The 19,583-nt window shown below is 43.1% G+C and overlaps 1 protein-coding gene across 1 annotated transcript in view; it reads left to right on the top strand.

The window, feature by feature from the left end:
• The window catches only part of LOC106566316 (putative uncharacterized protein DDB_G0290521), an 86,969-nt gene extending 71,707 nt beyond the window's left edge, over positions 1 to 15,262 (top strand). Inside the window, exon 5 of the mRNA XM_045692828.1 lies at positions 12,381 to 15,262. Coding sequence (XP_045548784.1) covers positions 12,381 to 12,456 — 76 coding nt within the window. The 3' untranslated portion in view covers positions 12,457 to 15,262. The remainder of the gene's footprint in view (positions 1 to 12,380) is intronic.
• The last annotated feature ends 4,321 nt before the right edge of the window (positions 15,263 to 19,583 follow it).

Here is a 19,583-nt window from a genome sequence, read left to right as displayed (position 1 = left end):
CGTGCCCTGTATATGGGGGCATTGTTATCCTATGGGGTCATAGTCATGGTAACCAAAATCATGGCCTTTCCCAGCATTTTTACACATGACCTCTAAGCATGATGGGATGTTAGCTGCTTAATGAAGTCAGGAACCACACCTGTGTGGATACACCTGCTTTCAATATACTTTGTATCCGTCATTTACTCGAGTGTTTCCATTATATTGGCAGTTACCTGTAGCTCCTCAGACTTTGGTGATTTGCTGCAATGAAGACTACTAAGGAACGTACCCCTATTGTAAGGCCCAGAGTCCCTCTCTCCGTCTCTTTCACGCATATAGGTCTACCTATGGCACCCCAACACGCCTAACCCCCCTACCCCTACTCTTCTACCCTTCTTCATATCGCCAATCCTCTCTTTCCCTCCTCCTCCATGTTCTCTTTTGTATCCATCCCCCCCCCCCCTTAGTCCTATTCAAATGTTTGTAAACCTTTGACATTCCAATTATAGGATTGCTTAAATTATTAACTATATGTTAAGGCAAGGAGACATGGTATTTAAAGGGGGAGTAATCAGGGTAGTGATGGTGTGCCTAATCATGAGGCGCAGGTATGGGTAATGAAGGTTGCCAGGTGTGCGTAATGATGGGTTGCCAGGACCGGTGCTTAGTAGACTGGTGAAGTCGAACACCGGGTGAGCGGGAGTAGACGGGAGTAGACGTGACAGCCTCCTGGCCTCCTGGCCAGGAGGCTGGCCAGTAGGGTGAGGATCAGGCCCGTCCGGACGGCGAAGGTGAAAATCTTGGATTATGTTGGGATCTAGAATGTAGTCCACTGAAACCCAACACCGCTCCTCTGGATCGTACCCCTTCTCAGTCCACCAGGTACTGAAGCCGACTCCCACAACGTCTGGAGTCCAGGAGGGATCTGACGCCATAGGCGGGACCCCTCTAGATGTCCAGGAGAGCCGGGGCGTGTGTCGTGGGGGACGGCATCAGCCAGGGGACCAGGAACCACCGGCCTGAGGAGGGAAACATGAAAAGAGGGTGAGATCCTGTAGTTAGTGGGAAACTGTAGTCGGTAAGTTACCTCATTGACCATCCGGAGGACTTTGAATGGCCCCACAAAACCGGGAGCTCAGCTTCCGGCAGGACGGGCGGAGCGGGAGGTTCCTGGTGGAGAGCCAGATGCGATCACCAGGATGGTGAACCACTCATCCACCGCAGGGGCTTCGGGTCTGGCTTTGGGGCCAGTGCCGGCTGGTACCCCAGGACACATTGGAAGGGAGGAAACCTGGTGGAGCAGTGACGAAGTGAGTTCTGGGTGTACTCCACCCAGCGAACAATCCCTCTGCCGGTCCTGACAGTGAATCCTCAGGAACCTCCCCAGCTCCTGGTTGGTCCTCTCCACCTGATGTTGGACTGATGTTGGACTGAGGCCGGTACCCAGATGTGAGGCTGAGCGTGACCCCCAGCTTCTCCATGAAGGCTCTCCATACTCGTCACGTGAATTGGGGACCCCGGTCGGAGACGATGCCCTCCGGAAGGCCATAATTCCGGAAGACCTGCTGGAACAGTGCAGAGGAGACTTGGGTTGAGCATATATGGAACAGGAGTTGATGTAGCAGGTGACATCCTGCGCCAAGGTGAGTCACCAGTACTTAACAGGGATGGATTGAGTGGTGCGGGTGATACCTGGGTGTCCAGCGGCAAGGGATGTGTTCGCCCAGGTCAGTAGCCGATCCCTTACCTCGTGGGAACATAGGTACACCCCAGAGGACAGGTAGCAGGCGTGGGTTCCCTCTCCAGACCCTGGCAGATGTCCACGTCTATGTCCTACGACACGGGGGCAACGATTCGGGAGTGCGGTATGATGGGCGCACAAAGGACCGGAACCTCACCCGAATCGTGGAGACGGGACAGGGCATCGGCTTTGATGTTCTTTGAACCTGGACGGTATGACAGGTTACTGAAATTTAATCTAGTAAAGAAAATGGCACACCTTGCTTGGCGCGGGTCCGGCTGCCTCGCTGTCAATATGTACTCCAGGTTCCGATGGTCGGTGAGGATGAGAAACGGGTCCGTGGTGCCCTCCAGCCAGTGTCTCCACTCCTCTAATGCCAACTTCACCGCCAGGAGCTCCCGATCACTGACATCATAGTTCCTTTCTGCAGGAGACATTTTTTTTAGAGTAGTATGCACATTAATACAATTTTTGTGGATTACCTTGACGTTGTGACAGGACAGCCCCTATGCCCACTTCTGGGGCGTCCACCTCCACCACGAAGGGCAGCGTAGGATTTTGGTGTTTCAGCGACTGGGCGGAGGTGAAACGCCTCTTCAGTAGGTGGAAGGCCTCATCGACTGCAGGATTCCACCCCAACTTACGGGGACCACCTTTGAGGAGAGAGGTGAGAGGAGCAGTGATGGAGCTGAATTTCCTAATGAAGTGGCGGTAGAAGTTGGCAAACCCCAAAAACTGTTGTTGTCCCTTTATGGTGGTTAGGACTGGCCATGACCTGATTGCATCTACCTTCCTCTCCTCCATAACCACTCACTGTTGGCTGATCCGATATCCCAAGAAGGAGAAGGCGACTTGATGAAACTGACACTTCTCTGCCTTAACGTACAGATGGTTCTCCAGGAGGCGTTCCAGGATTATCCGGACGTGGGCGACGTGCTCCTCCAAGGTGGCTGAGTATATCAGGATGTCGTCAATACACCTCATTCACGAATGCCTGGAACACCGACGTACCATTGGCTAATCCATAAGGCATCACCAAGCACTCGTAGTGACCAGACATCGTGCTGATGGCCGTCTTAAATTCATCCCTCTCCCTGATGCGGATCAAATTGTAGGCACTCCGCACGTCAAGCTTGGTAAAAGAACGGTCACCTTGGAGCTGTTCAATGGCGGCCGGCACCAACAGGAGGGTGCACCTCTGTAGTCAATACGTAGATGAAGGCCAACCTCCTTCTTGGCCACGAAGAGGAAACCTGCCAACGCAGGGGAGCTGAATGTGCGGATGAAACCCTGTTGGAGAGCCTCCTGGATGTTTTCCTCCATAGCCTTGGTTTCAGCCACCGACAGGGGGTAGATGCTGCTGTGCAGAGTCTGTTAGCAGGTCAATGGCACAGTCCCAGGGCCGATGAGGAGCGAGACAGGTGGTGCAGGGCTAAGAGAAAACATCCCGGAGATCCTGGGAGACCTCTGGGAGAAGTAGGCATGTAGTAGTAGATATGTTACTGTAGCTGTAGTAGTAGATATGTTACTGTAGCTGTAGTAGTAGACATGTTACTGTAGCTGTAGGTAGTAGACATGTTACTGTAGTATTATACATGTTACTGTAGCTGTAGTATTATACATGTTACTGTAGCTGTAGTATTATACATGTTACTGTAGTATTATACATGTTACTGTAGTATTATACATGTTACTGTAGCTGTAGTATTATACATGTTACTGTAGCTGTAGTATTATACATGTTACTGTAGTATTATACATGTTACTGTAGCTGTAGTAGTAGACATGTTACTGTAGCTGTAGTATTATACATGTTACTGTAGTTGTAGTATTATACATGTTACTGTAGCTGTAGTAGGAGACATGTTACTGTAGCTGTAGTAGTAGACATGTTACTGTAGTATTATACATGTTACTGTAGCTGTAGTAGTAGACATGTTACTGTAGCTGTAGTAGTATACATGTTACTGTAGCTGTAGTAGTAGACATGTTACTGTAGCTGTAGTAGTAGACATGTTACTGTAGTATTATACATGTTACTGTAGCTGTAGTAGTAGACATGTTACTGTAGCTGTAGTAGTATACATGTTACTGTAGTATTATACATGTTACTGTAGCTGTAGTATTATACATGTTACTGTAGTATTATACATGTTACTGTAGCTGTAGTAGTAGATATGTTACTGTAGCTGTAGTATTATACATGTTACTGTAGCTGTAGTAGTAGACATGTTACTGTAGTATTATACATGTTACTGTAGCTGTAGTAGTAGACATGTTACTGTAGCTGTAGTAGTAGACATGTTACTGTAGTATTATACATGTTACTGTAGCTGTAGTATTATACATGTTACTGTAGCTGTAGTATTATACATGTTACTGTAGTATTATACATGTTACTGTAGCTGTAGTATTATACATGTTACTGTAGCTGTAGTATTATACATGTAGCTGTAGTATTATACATGTTACTGTAGCTGTAGTAGTAGACATGTTACTGTAGCTGTAGTATTATACATATTACTGTAGCTGTAGTATTATACATGTTACTGTAGCTGTAGTAGTATACATGTTACTGTAGCTGTAGTATTATACATGTTACTGTAGCTGTAGTAGTAGACATGTTACTGTAGCTGTAGTAGTAGACATGTTACTGTAGTATTATACATGTTACTGTAGCTGTAGTATTATACATGTTACTGTAGCTGTAGTAGTAGACATGTTGCTGTAGCTGTAGTATTATACATGTTACTGTAGTATTATACATGTTACTGTAGCTGTAGTATTATACATGTTACTGTAGCTGTAGTATTATACATGTTACTGTAGTATTATACATGTTACTGTAGCTGTAGTAGTAGACATGTTGCTGTAGCTGTAGTAGTATACATGTTACTGTAGTATTATACATGTTACTGTAGCTGTAGTATTATACATGTTACTGTAGTATTATACATGTTACTGTAGCTGTAGTAGTAGATATGTTACTGTAGCTGTAGTATTATACATGTTACTGTAGCTGTAGTAGTAGACATGTTACTGTAGCTGTAGTAGTAGACATGTTACTGTAGTATTATACATGTTACTGTAGCTGTAGTAGTAGACATGTTACTGTAGCTGTAGTAGTATACATGTTACTGTAGCTGTAGTATTATACATGTTACTGTAGCTGTAGTAGTAGACATGTTACTGTAGCTGTAGTAGTAGACATGTTACTGTAGTATTATACATGTTACTGTAGCTGTAGTAGTAGACATGTTGCTGTAGCTGTAGTAGTATACATGTTACTGTAGTATTATACATGTTACTGTAGCTGTAGTATTATACATGTTACTGTAGTATTATACATGTTACTGTAGCTGTAGTAGTAGATATGTTACTGTAGCTGTAGTATTATACATGTTACTGTAGCTGTAGTAGTAGACATGTTACTGTAGCTGTAGTAGTAGACATGTTACTGTAGTATTATACATGTTACTGTAGCTGTAGTAGTAGACATGTTACTGTAGTATTATACATGTTACTGTAGCTGTAGTATTATACATGTTACTGTAGCTGTAGTATTATACATGTTACTGTAGTATTATACATGTTACTGTAGTATTATACATGTTACTGTAGCTGTAGTATTATACAGGTTACTGTAGCTGTAGTATTATACATGTAGCTGTAGTATTATACATGTTACTGTAGCTGTAGTAGTAGACATGTTACTGTAGTATTATACATGTTACTGTAGCTGTAGTATTATACATGTTACTGTAGCTGTAGTATTATACATGTTACTGTAGTATTATACATGTTACTGTAGCTGTAGTAGTAGACATGTTGCTGTAGCTGTAGTAGTATACATGTTACTGTAGTATTATACATGTTACTGTAGCTGTAGTATTATACATGTTACTGTAGTATTATACATGTTACTGTAGCTGTAGTAGTAGATATGTTACTGTAGCTGTAGTAGTAGACATGTTACTGTAGTATTATACATGTTACTGTAGCTGTAGTAGTATACATGTTACTGTAGCTGTAGTATTATACATGTTACTGTAGCTGTAGTAGTAGACATGTTACTGTAGCTGTAGTAGTAGACATGTTACTGTAGTATTATACATGTTACTGTAGCTGTAGTAGTAGACATGTTGCTGTAGCTGTAGTAGTATACATGTTACTGTAGTATTATACATGTTACTGTAGCTGTAGTATTATACATGTTACTGTAGTATTATACATGTTACTGTAGCTGTAGTAGTAGATATGTTACTGTAGCTGTAGTATTATACATGTTACTGTAGCTGTAGTAGTAGACATGTTACTGTAGCTGTAGTAGTAGACATGTTACTGTAGTATTATACATGTTACTGTAGCTGTAGTATTATACATGTTACTGTAGCTGTAGTATTATACATGTTACTGTAGTATTATACATGTTACTGTAACTTTAGTAGTAGACATGTTACTGTAGCTTTAGTAGTAGACATGTTACTGTAGTATTATACATGTTACTGTAGCTGTAGTAGTAGACATGTTACTGTAGTATTATACATGTTACTGTAGCTGTAGTATTATACATGTTACTGTAGCTGTAGTATTATACATGTTACTGTAGTATTATACATGTTACTGTAGCTGTAGTATTATACATGTAGCTGTAGTATTATACATGTTACTGTAGCTGTAGTAGTAGACATGTTACTGTAGCTGTAGTATTATACATATTACTGTAGCTGTAGTATTATACATGTTACTGTAGCTGTAGTAGTATACATGTTACTGTAGCTGTAGTATTATACATGTTACTGTAGCTGTAGTAGTAGACATGTTACTGTAGCTGTAGTAGTAGACATGTTACTGTAGTATTATACATGTTACTGTAGCTGTAGTATTATACATGTTACTGTAGCTGTAGTAGTAGACATGTTACTGTAGCTGTAGTATTATACATGTTACTGTAGCTGTAGTATTATACATGTTACTGTAGCTGTAGTATTATACATGTTACTGTAGCTGTAGTAGTAGACATGTTACTGTAGCTGTAGTAGTAGACATGTTACTGTAGTATTATACATGTTACTGTAGCTGTAGTATTATACGTTACTGTAGTATTATACATGTAGCTGTAGTAGTAGACATGTTACTGTAGTATTATACATGTTACTGTAGTATTATACATGTTACTGTAGCTGTAGTATTATACATGTTACTGTAGTATTATACATATTACTGTAGCTGTAGTATTATACATGTTACTGTAGCTGTAGTATTATACATGTTACTGTAGCTGTAGTAGTATACATGTTACTGTAGCTGTAGTATTATACATGTTACTGTAGCTGTCGTATTATACATGTTACTGTAGCTGTAGTAGTAGACATGTTACTGTAGTATTATACATGTTACTGTAGCTGTAGTATTATACATGTTACTGTAGTATTATACATGTTACTGTAGCTGTAGTAGTAGACATGTTACTGTAGTATTATACATGTTACTGTAGCTGTAGTATTATACATGTTACTGTAGCTGTAGTATTATACATGTTACTGTAGTATTATACATGTTACTGTAGCTGTAGTATTATACATGTTACTGTAGCTGTAGTAGTATACATGTTACTGTAGCTGTAGTAGCAGACATGTTACTGTAGTAGTATACATGTTACTGTAACTTTAGTAGTAGACATGTTACTGTAGTATTATACATGTTACTGTAGCTGTAGTAGTAGATATGTTACTGTAGCTGTAGTATTATACATGTTACTGTAGCTGTAGTAGTAGACATGTTACTGTAGCTGTAGTAGTAGACATGTTACTGTAGTATTATACATGTTACTGTAGCTGTAGTAGTAGACATGTTACTGTAGTATTATACATGTTACTGTAGCTGTAGTATTATACATGTTACTGTAGCTGTAGTATTATACATGTTACTGTAGTATTATACATGTTACTGTAGTATTATACATGTTACTGTAGCTGTAGTATTATACATGTAGCTGTAGTATTATACATGTAGCTGTAGTATTATACATGTTACTGTAGCTGTAGTAGTAGACATGTTACTGTAGTATTATACATGTTACTGTAGCTGTAGTATTATACATGTTACTGTAGCTGTAGTATTATACATGTTACTGTAGTATTATACATGTTACTGTAGCTGTAGTAGTAGACATGTTGCTGTAGCTGTAGTAGTATACATGTTACTGTAGTATTATACATGTTACTGTAGCTGTAGTATTATACATGTTACTGTAGTATTATACATGTTACTGTAGCTGTAGTAGTAGATATGTTACTGTAGCTGTAGTATTATACATGTTACTGTAGCTGTAGTAGTAGACATGTTACTGTAGCTGTAGTAGTAGACATGTTACTGTAGTATTATACATGTTACTGTAGCTGTAGTAGTAGACATGTTACTGTAGTATTATACATGTTACTGTAGCTGTAGTATTATACATGTTACTGTAGCTGTAGTATTATACATGTTACTGTAGTATTATACATGTTACTGTAGTATTATACATGTTACTGTAGCTGTCGTATTATACATGTTACTGTAGCTGTAGTAGTAGACATGTTACTGTAGTATTATACATGTTACTGTAGCTGTAGTATTATACATGTTACTGTAGTATTATACATGTTACTGTAGCTGTAGTAGTAGACATGTTACTGTAGTATTATACATGTTACTGTAGCTGTAGTATTATACATGTTACTGTAGCTGTAGTATTATACATGTTACTGTAGTATTATACATGTTACTGTAGCTGTAGTATTATACATGTTACTGTAGCTGTAGTAGTATACATGTTACTGTAGCTGTAGTAGCAGACATGTTACTGTAGTAGTATACATGTTACTGTAGCTGTAGTAGTATACATGTTACTGTAGCTGTAGTAGTATACATGTTACTGTAGTATTATACATGTTACTGTAGCTGTAGTATTATACATGTTACTGTAGCTGTAGTAGTAGACATGTTACTGTAGCTGTAGTAGTAGACATGTTGCTGTAGCTGTAGTAGTAGACATGTTACTGTAGTATTATACATGTTACTGTAGCTGTAGTATTATACATGTTACTGTAGCTGTAGTAGTATACATGTTACTGTAGCTGTAGTAGTATACATGTTACTGTAGCTGTAGTATTATACATGTTACTGTAGCTGTAGTATTATACATGTTACTGTAGCTGTAGTAGTAGACATGTTACTGTAGTATTATACATGTTACTGTAGCTGTAGTAGTATACATGTTACTGTAGCTGTAGTATTATACATTACTGTAGCTGTAGTAGTAGACTGTTCTCCATGCTGCAAGCCTGACATCTAGTGGTCAACTACTGTTATAACACTTGATGTTATTTTATTTCTTCTCTTTCCTTCTCTCACTCTGCTTGTCTGTGTTCCCTTTGCTTCTGTCTCAACATCTGCCTGTCTGTCTCTCTCTCTACACACGTTACCATGGCCTGTCTCTCTCTCTCTACACATGTTACCATGACCTGTCTCTCTCTCTACACATGTAACCATGGCCTGTCTCTCTCTCTCTACACGTGTTACCATGGCCTGTCTCTCTCTCTCTACACACGTTACCATGGCCTGTCTCTATCTAAACATGTTACCATGGCCTGTCTCTATCTCTACACATGTTACCATGGCCTGTCTCTCTCTCTACACATGTTACCATGGCCTGTCTCTCTCTACACATGTTACCATGGCCTGTCTGTCGCTCTTCACATTTTACCATGTCCTGTCTCTCTCTCTACACATGTTACCATGGCCTGTCTCTCTCTACACATGTTACCATGGCCTGTCTCTCTCTCTCTACACACGTTACCATGGCCTGTCTCTCTCTACACATGTTACCATGGCCTGTCTCTCTCTCTCTACACATGTTACCATGGCCTGTCTCTCTCTACACATGTTACCATGGCCTGTCTGTCTCTCTTCACATTTTACCATGGCCTGTCTCTCTCTCTACACATGTTACCATGGCCTGTCTCTCTCTACACATGTTACCATGGCCTGTCTCTCTCTATACACATGTTACCATGGACTGTCTCTCTCTCTTCACATGTTACCATGGCCTGTCTCTCTCTCTACACGTGTTACCATGGCCTGTCTCTCTCTCTTTACGTGTTACCATGGCCTGTCTCTCTCTCTTTACATGTTACCATGGCCTGTCTCTCTCTCTACACATGTTACCATGGCCTGTCTCTCTGTCTACACATGTTACCATGGCCTGTCTCTCTCTCTTCACATGTTACCATGACCTGTCTCTCTCTCTCTACACATGTTACCATGGCCTGTCTCTCTCTCTTCACATGCTACCATGGCCTGTCTCTCTCTCTCTACACATGTTACCATGGCCTGTCTCTCTCTCTCTACACATGTTACCATGGCCTGTCTCTCTCTCTTCACATGTTACCATGGCCTGTCTCTCTCTCTTCACATGTTACCATGACCTGTCTCTCTCTCTACACGTGTTACCATGGCCTGTCTCTCTCTCTTCACATGCTACTATGGCCTGTCTCTCTCTCTCTTCACATGTTACCATGGCCTGTCTCTCTCTCTTCACATGTTACCATGGCCTGTCTCTCTCTCTTCACATGTTACCATGGCCTGTCTCTCTCTCTACACATGTTACCATGACCTGTCTCTCTCTCTTCACATGTTACCATGGCCTGTCTCTCTCTCTTCACATGTTACCATGACCTGTCTCTCTCTACACATGTTACCATGGCCTGTCTCTCTCTCTTCACATGTTACCATGGCTTGTCTCTCTCGCTTCACATGTTACCATGACCTGTCTCTCTCTCTACACGTGTTACAATGGCCTGTCTCTCTCTCTTTACATGCTACCATGGCCTGTCTCTCTCTCTCTCTACACATGCTACCATGGCCTGTCTCTCTCTCTACACATGTTTCCATGGCCTGTCTCTCTCTCTTCACATGTTTCCATGGCCTGTCTCTCTCTCTTCACATGTTACCATGGCCTGTCTCTCTCTTCACATGTTACCATGGCCTGTCTCTCTCTCTTCACATGTTACCATGGCCTGTCTCTCTCTTTTCACATGTTACCATGGCCTCTCTCTCTCTCTACACATGTTACCATGGCTTGTCTCTCTCGCTTCACATGTTACCATGACCTGTCTCTCTCTCTACACGTGTTACCATGGCCTGTCTCTCTCTCTTCACATGTTACCATGGCCTGTCTCTCTCTCTTCACATGCTACTATGGCCTGTCTCTCTCTCTTCACATGTTACCATGGTCTGTCTCTCTCTCTTCACATGTTACCATGGCCTGTCTCTCTCTTCACATGTTACCATGGCCTGTCTCTCTCTCTTCACATGTTACCATGGCCTGTCTCTCTCTCTTCACATGTTACCATGGCCTGTCTCTCTCTCTTCACATGTTACCATGGCCTGTCTCTCTCTCTTCACATGTTACCATGGCTTGTCTCTCTCGCTTCACATGTTACCATGACCTGTCTCTCTCTCTACACGTGTTACCATGGCCTGTCTCTCTCTCTTTACATGCTACCATGGCCTGTCTCTCTCTCTCTCTACACATGCTACCATGGCCTGTCTCTCTCTCTACACATGTTTCCATGGCCTGTCTCTCTCTCTTCACATGTTACCATGGCCTGTCTCTCTCTCTTCACATGTTACCATGGCCTCTCTCTCTCTCTACACATGTTACCATGGCCTGTCTCTCTCTCTTCACATGTTACCATGGCTTGTCTCTCTCGCTTCACATGTTACCATGACCTGTCTCTCTCTCTACACGTGTTACCATGGCCTGTCTCTCTCTCTTCACATGTTACCATGGCCTGTCTCTCTCTCTTCACATGTTACTATGACCTGTCTCTCTCTTTACACGTGTTACCATGGCCTGTCTCTCTCTCTTCACATGCTACTATGGCCTGTCTCTCTCTCTTCACATGTTACCATGGTCTGTGTCTCTCTCATCACATGTTACCATGGCCTGTCTCTCTCTTCACATGTTACCATGGCCTGTCTCTCTCTCTTCACATGTTACCATGGCCTGTCTCTCTCTCTTCACATGTTACCATGGCCTGTCTCTCTCTCTTCACATGTTACCATGGCCTCTCTCTCTCTCTACACATGTTACCATGGCCTGTCTCTCTCTCTTCACATGTTACCATGGCTTGTCTCTCTCGCTTCACATGTTACCATGACCTGTCTCTCTCTCTACACGTGTTACCATGGCCTGTCTCTCTCTCTTCACATGTTACCATGGCCTGTCTCTCTCTCTTCACATGTTACCATGACCTGTCTCTCTCTTTACACGTGTTACCATGGCCTGTCTCTCTCTCTTCACATGCTACTATGGCCTGTCTCTCTCTCTTCACATGTTACCATGGTCTGTCTCTCTCTCTTCACATGTTACCATGGCCTGTCTCTCTCTTCACATGTTACCATGGCCTGTCTCTCTCTCTTCACATGTTACCATGGCCTGTCTCTCTCTCTACACATGTTACCATGACCTGTCTCTCTCTCTACACATGTTACCATGACCTGTCTCTCTGTCTACACATGTTACCATGGCCTGTCTCTCTCTCTACACATGTTACCATAACCTGTCTCTCTCTCTACATGTTACCATGACCTGTCTCTCTCTCTCCAGAGATGATGAAGATGATGACATCGCCCATCAGTTCTGTTGCCCCGCCTCCGAGTGCAGTAGTCCGTCCTCTAGGTAACAAGCAGATGACCCCCCCCCATTATTAACCCTTGACCTCCAAATAACCTCACAGAGACAGAGGAAGATGCTGAAGGAAACAACTGAACACAACTCGTTCGTTGGGGTTTAAAAAATAATAATAATAATCTCTTACAATGCTCAAACCTGGCTAATCTCAGCTAAACTGAACTGTAGTCTGGGACTTGGGGCCTGGTCTGGACAATATCCCTACCTATCTGACTGTACTACCTACCCTGTCCTTTGCACTAACTAGCATGTCACCCTCGCAACCTTGTCCCTCCCTGCTCGCCCTGCTCTTTTGAACTGAATGACAAAAGGCTGTCCTGATTGGTTGAATTCTCAGACTCTGACCTTTGAACTTTTAGCCTGGACAGTGTCCGAAGAGGATTCACGTACAGCCACCAGCCAGGTCAACTAATGATGAAGAGATGATGAAGGAAGGGAAAAAACCCCCGAAAATTAACCTTTCCGATTTTTTTCTCTCTCTACGTCCTTTATACTGTCCTCTAGTGTCTGTATGCTGTTTCTCTTTACTCCTTTAAATCTCACTCCTTCTTGTCTTTTATCTGCTTGTGAACCTTCCTCTTTCCTTCTCTTGTTCGGTGAGAGAGCACATGGTGCTTGCCCCCATTACATTTTACAACTCTATTTTAACCATAGCGAGAAGAAAAGGACTACCGCAAATCTTCCTAATAAGAAAAGCTCTTAGTTTCCAACTCCTCAAACCTTTAAATATTGGAATGTTTTGGGAACAGAAGAGTTCTGCTTTATGAGCAAAATATCTGAAAACAGATATTTTTTTAATTTTTTTAAGTTAATAAAACATATTTTAGTTTGAGTTCCTTTATCAATTTAAAAAAAAAATGTTTTAAGAATACGGAAATACAATGGTTCTCTACTAGTTTGCAGCATAGACACATTAAAATATTTATATATTAGTTATATATTAGGTTTGCCCCAAACCCAGTTATATATTAGGTCTGCCCCAAACCCAGTTATATATTAGGTCTGCCCCAAACCCAGTTATATATTAGGTCTGCCCCAAACCCAGTTATATATTAGGTCTGCCCCAAACCCAGTTATATATTAGGTTTGCCCCAAACCCACTTATATATTAGGTCTGCCCCAAACCCAGTTATATATTAGGTCTGCCCCAAACCCAGTTATATATTAGGTCTGCCCCAAACCCAGTTATATATTAGGTTTGCCCCAAACCCAGTTATATATTAGGTCTGCCCCAAACCCAGTTATATATTAGGTCTGCCCCAAACCCAGTTATATATTAGGTCTGCCCCAAACCCAGTTATATATTAGGTCTGCCCCCAAACCCAGTTATATATTAGGTCTGCCCCAAACCCAGTTATATATTAGGTCTGCCCCAAACCCAGTTATATATTAGGTCTGCCCCAAACCCAGTTATATATTAGGTCTGCCCCCAAACCCAGTTATATATTAGGTCTGCCCCAAACCCAGTTATATATTAGGTCTGCCCCCAAACCCAGTTATATATTAGGTCTGCCCCAAACCCAGTTATATATTAGGTCTGCCCCAAACCCAGTTATATATTAGGTCTTCCCCAAACCCAGTTATATATTAGGTCTGCCCCAAACCCAGTTATATATTAGGTCTGCCCCAAACCCAGTTATATATTAGGTCTGCCCCAAACCCAGTTATATATTAGGTCTGCCCCAAACCCAGTTATATATTAGGTCTGCCCCAAACCCAGTTATATATTAGGTCTGCCCCAAACCCAGTTATATATTAGGTCTGCCCCAAACCCAGTTATATATTAGGTCTGCCCCAAACCTTTTTTCACACACTAAACCATTGACATCAAGACTAATGTGTGTTTTTCCCCTCCACTTTTCTGCCAAATTCTCATAACGTCGTCACCCACACTGCTGCGGTCATTCTCAGTGGCAATACGTTGTTCGAAGTGGCTAGAGAGGATGAATTAATGAGAGAAAAATCATATAGTATTGTAAAAAAAATAATATGCTACTGAAAATACGAGGATAGACTTTTCATCCTTATAGGATCAATCATGAAAGGAGTTTGGTTAAACTTCATTCATACCATCATTTAATGAGCGGAAACGAAGAACTGGCACCTGTAAGCGATTCCTCGTACATATGCTGACCCTCAATTTCTGCCTACGGGTTTTCTTTATATCTGATTAAAGAGATGAAGTCCAGACTGTAACTTTCTGTATGGAAATGGTTAATTAGCACACCGAAACGGTTAATTAGCACACCCACCCACCTAAATAGGATCCATCAATCAAAGCTGCCTGCAGCGTATTTCACTCAGGACACATAAGCAAATCACATTTTCTCCTATCTCAAAAAAAAAAGGATTTAAAAAAAACTAAAAACTTTGCTTTAGCTTCAAATCCTTTCTGTGAGAAATAAAAAAAAACGAGTCTATGTTATAAGATAATGCTAAATGAAAACGTAGCCATGTCATGTAAATTGATGAGGAAAGTTTTAATGGGGAGATATAGAGACAGCTGTGATATATATAGGCTATATAAAGATGACATTGACAACGATTAGAAAATAGATACAGATAAACAAATCAAATTTATTTATATAGCCCTTCGTACATCAGCTGATATCTCAAAGTGCTGTACAGAAACCCAGCCTAAAACCCCAAACAGCAAGCAATGCATGTGAAAGAAGCACGGTGGCTAGGAAAAACTCCCTAGGAAAAACTCCCTAGAAAGGCCAAAAACCTAGGAAGAAACCTAGAGAGGAACCAGGCTATGAGGGGTGGCCAGTCCTCTTCTGGCTGTGCAGGGTGGATATTATAACAGAACATGGTCAAGATGTTAAAATGTTCATAAATGACCAGCATGGTCAAATAATAATAATCATAGTAGTTGTCGAGGGTGCAACAAGCACGTCCGGTGAACAGGTCAGGGTTCCATAGCCGCAGGCAGAACAGTTGAAACTGGAGCAGCAGCACGGCCAGGTGCTGTCCATAGCCTAATGAACAGCTGTTTTTATTTAACTAAGCAAGTCAGTTAAAGAACAAATTCTTGTTTTACAATGACAGCCTACTGGGGAACAGTGGGTTAACTGCCTTGTTCAGGGGTAGAACAACAGATTTGTACCTTGTCAGCTCAGGGATTCGATCTAGCAACCTTTCGGTTACTGGCCCAACGCTCTAACCACTAGGCTAACCTGCCACCCCCTGTTGATCAATTTTAGTTAAGTGATGGTGGTTATGTTGACACTAGGCCAACATTTAAATTTGAGGGCTTTATTGTAATATGTTCAACCATCTATTGATAAGGGTCTCTGTCTTTTAATGGTCTCTGTCTTTTAGGGTCTCTGTCTTTTAGGGTCTCTGGTCTCTGTCTTTAAGGGTCTCTGTCTTTAAGGGTCTCTGTCTTTAAGGGTCTCTGTCTTTTAATGGTCTCTGTCTTTTAGGGTCTCTGTCTTTAATGGTCTCTGTTTTTTAGGGTCTCTGTCTTTAAGGGTCTCTGTCTTTAAGGGTCTCTGTTTTTTAGGGTCTCTGTTTTTTAGGGTCTCTGTCTTTAAGGTTCTCTGTCTTTTAGGGTCTCTGTTTTTTAGGGGCTCTGTTTTTTAGGGTCTCTGTCTTTTACGGTCTCTGTTTTTTAATGATGCCTATAGCACAGGGGATCTAGGCCGAGATTCACTTAAGTAGGCCTGTAATATATACCTTAATATGTAGGCTATACGAATGGTTCATTCATATATGAATTAACTTCTAACTTTAACATATCTCTGTCTTCTTCACTGTTCCCTTCATGCGCAATTCTCCTCTGTCCACTCCTCTGTCCACTCCTCTGTCCTATCTCTTCCTATCTAGCTCTTGAACAAGTAGCCTAGACTGTTAGAAAAAAGGTGCTATCTAGAGCCTAAAAGAGTTCTCTGTTCGTCCCCGTAGGAGAACCCTGGTTCCAGGTAGAACTCGCTTGTGTTCCATGTAGAACCCTTTTTTGGTTCCAGGTAGAACTCTCTTGGGTTCCATGTAGAACCATTTTTAGTTCCAGGTAGAACTATCTTGGGTTCCATGTAGAACCCTTTTTACGGAGGAACCTGTGGAGGGTGCGGCCTGTCAGTGGAGGGTGCGGCCTGCCAGTGGCAGTGTCCCAGATAACAATTTATAGTGGTAAACAGCTTATTTTCGCATGCAATCCTCTGGAGATCCTCAAGGAACCCCTGGAGATCCTCAAGGAACCCCTGCAGATCCTCAAGAAACCCCTGGAGATCCTCGAGGAACCCCTGGAGATCCTCGAGGAACCCCTGCAGATCCTCAAGAAACCCCTGGAGATCCTCGAGGAACCCCTGGAGATCCTCAAGGAACCCCTGGAGATCCTCAAGGAACCCCTGGAGATCCTCGAGAAACCCCTGCAGATCCTCAAGAAACCCCTGGAGATCCTCAAGAAACCCCTGCAGATCCTCAAGGAACCCCTGGAGATCATTAAGGAACCCCTGGAGATCCTCAAGGAACCCCTGCAGATCCTCAAGAAACCCCTGGAGATTCTCGAGGAACCCCTGGAGATCCTCAAGGAACCCCTGGAGATCCTCAAGAAACCCCTGGAGATCATTAAGGAACCCCTGGAGCTCCTCAAGGAACCCCTGGAGATCCTCAAGGAACCCCTGGAGATCATTAAGGGGCCCTGGAGATCCTCAAGGAACCCCTGGAGATCATTAAGGAACCCCTGGAGATCCTCAAGGAACCCCCGGAGATCATTAAGGAACCCCTGGAGATCCTCAAGGAACCCCTAGAGATCATTAAGGAACCCCTGGAGATCCTCAAGGAACCCCTGGAGATCCTCAAGAAACCCCTGGAAATCATTAAGGAACCCCTGGAGCTCCTCAAGGAACCCCTGGAGATCATTAAGGGGCCCTGGAGATCCTCAAGGAACCCCTGGAGATCATTAAGGAACCCTTGGAGATCCTCAAGGAACCACTGGAGATCATTAAGGAACCCCTGGAGATCCCCAAGGAACCCCTGGAGATCCTCAAGGAACCCCTGGAGATCATTAAGGGGCCCTGGAGATCCTCAAGGAACCCCTGGAGATCATTAAGGAACCCCTGGAGATCCTCAAGGAACCCCCAGAGATCATTAAGGAACCCCTGGAGATCCTCAGGGAACCCCTGGAGATCATTAAGGAACCCCTGGAGATCCTCAAGGAACCCCTGCAGATCCTCAAGAAACCCCTGGAGATCCTCGAGGAACCCCTGGAGATCCTCAAGGAACCCCTGGAGATCCTCAAGAAACCCCTGGAGATCCTCAAGGAACCCCTGGAGATCATTAAGGAACCCCTGGAGATCCTCAAGGGACCCCTGGAGATCATTAAGGAACCCCTGAAGATCCTCAAGGAACCCCTGGAGATCCTCAAGGAACCCCTGGAGATCATTAAGGGGCCCTGGAGATCCTCAAGGAACCCCTGGAGATCATTAAGGAACCCCTGGAGATCCTCAAGGAACCCCTGGAGATCATTTAGGAACCCCTGGAGATCATTAACGAACCCCTGGAGATCATTAAGGAACCCCTGGAGATCCTCAAGAAACCCCTGGAGATCATTAAGGAACCCCTGGAGATCCTCAAGGAACCCCTGGAGATCCTCAAGGAACCCCTGGAGATCATTAAGGAACCCCTGGAGATCCTCAAGGAACCCCTGGAGATCGATCCTCAAGGAACCCCTGGAGATCGATCCTCAAGGAACCCCTGGAGATCGATCCTCAAGGAACCCCTGGAGATCCTCAAGGAACCCCTGGAGACAATTAAGGAACCCCTGGAGATCGATCCTCAAGGAACCCCTGGAGATCCTCAAGGAACCCCTGGAGATCATTAAGGAACCCCTGGAGATCCTCAAGGAACCCCTGGAGATCATTAAGGAACTCCTGGAGATCCTCAAGGAACCCTTGGAGATCCTCAAGGAACCCCTAGAGATCCTCAAGGAACCCCTGGAGATTGTTTTTTATTTTTAGCTTTAATGAGGCTAACAGAGGTGTATGAGTTCCTCAAGAGTCTATGCAAATCCCAAAGTTGTAGTTTTATTTATTATTACTGTATGTAATCAGCATAATTATTCAAGGGATTTAACAAATAGGCAGTTTACAAACTTAACATGATGAACAGGAATGACATTTACGCTAAGGGGTGACCAAAATTAATTATCTGAAAGCCACGCCTACAATAAGCCAAGCCTCCGATCTGATAAAACTGACAAGATATTCTCAGAAAATTCAAAATTGAACCCCTCCCATCACAAAAAGGGGTTCCTCAAAAACTCTTTTAAGAGGGATTCCTTAAGGAACCTTTTTTTACAATGGGAAAGATTCTACCAGTGTGGCAAACCAAAAGGTTCTTCCATGCACCTTTTACTTCTAACAGTTTATAAGGGGTAGGGTGTTAATTGGGACGCACACTTGGGGATCTATAGCTTCCTGTTCAGTTCTTCAGTTCCTTGGTAAAATGTTTTAGTAGTTAGTCTATAGTCAATTTGTTGTCTTGTTTGCTCATCATGTCATGATCAGTCCCTGGATGTGGACCTCTTGCAAGTGCTATGAACGGAGATCTTGCGTAGTCACAGTCACATGCAGCTTGGCAACTGGCTGGTCCCCTAAACCTGGTCTGTCTGGTCCCCTATACCTGGTCTGGCTGGTCCCCTATACCTGGTCTGCCTGGTCCTCTATACCTGGTCTGACTGGTCCCCTATACCTGGTCTGTCTGGTCCCCTATACCTGGTCTGTCTGGTCCCCTATACCTGGTCTATCTGGTCCCCTATACCTGGTCTGCCTGGTCCCCTATACCTGGTCTGTCTGGTCCCCTATACCTGGTCTGCCTGGTTCCCTATACCTGGTCTGTCTGGTCCCCTATACCTGGTCCCCTATACCTGGTCTGTCTGGTTCCCTATACCTGGTCTGACTGGTCCCCTATACCTGGTCTGACTGGTCCCCTATACCTGGTCTGACTGGTTCCCTATACCTGGTCTGACTGGTCCCCTATACCTGGTCCCCTATACCTGGTCTGACTGGTCCCCTATACCTGGTCTGGCTGGTCCCCTATACCTGGTCTGACTGGTCCCCTATACCTGGTCTGTCTGGTCCCCTATACCTGGTCCCCTATACCTGGTCTGTCTGG

This window comes from Salmo salar, chromosome ssa13 (assembly GCF_905237065.1).
Source record: "Salmo salar chromosome ssa13, Ssal_v3.1, whole genome shotgun sequence".
In the NCBI taxonomy this organism is placed as follows: Eukaryota; Metazoa; Chordata; class Actinopteri; order Salmoniformes; family Salmonidae; genus Salmo; species Salmo salar.
Note: the sequence above shows the minus strand (reverse complement) of the source record. Positions and strands in the feature narration are given on the sequence as shown.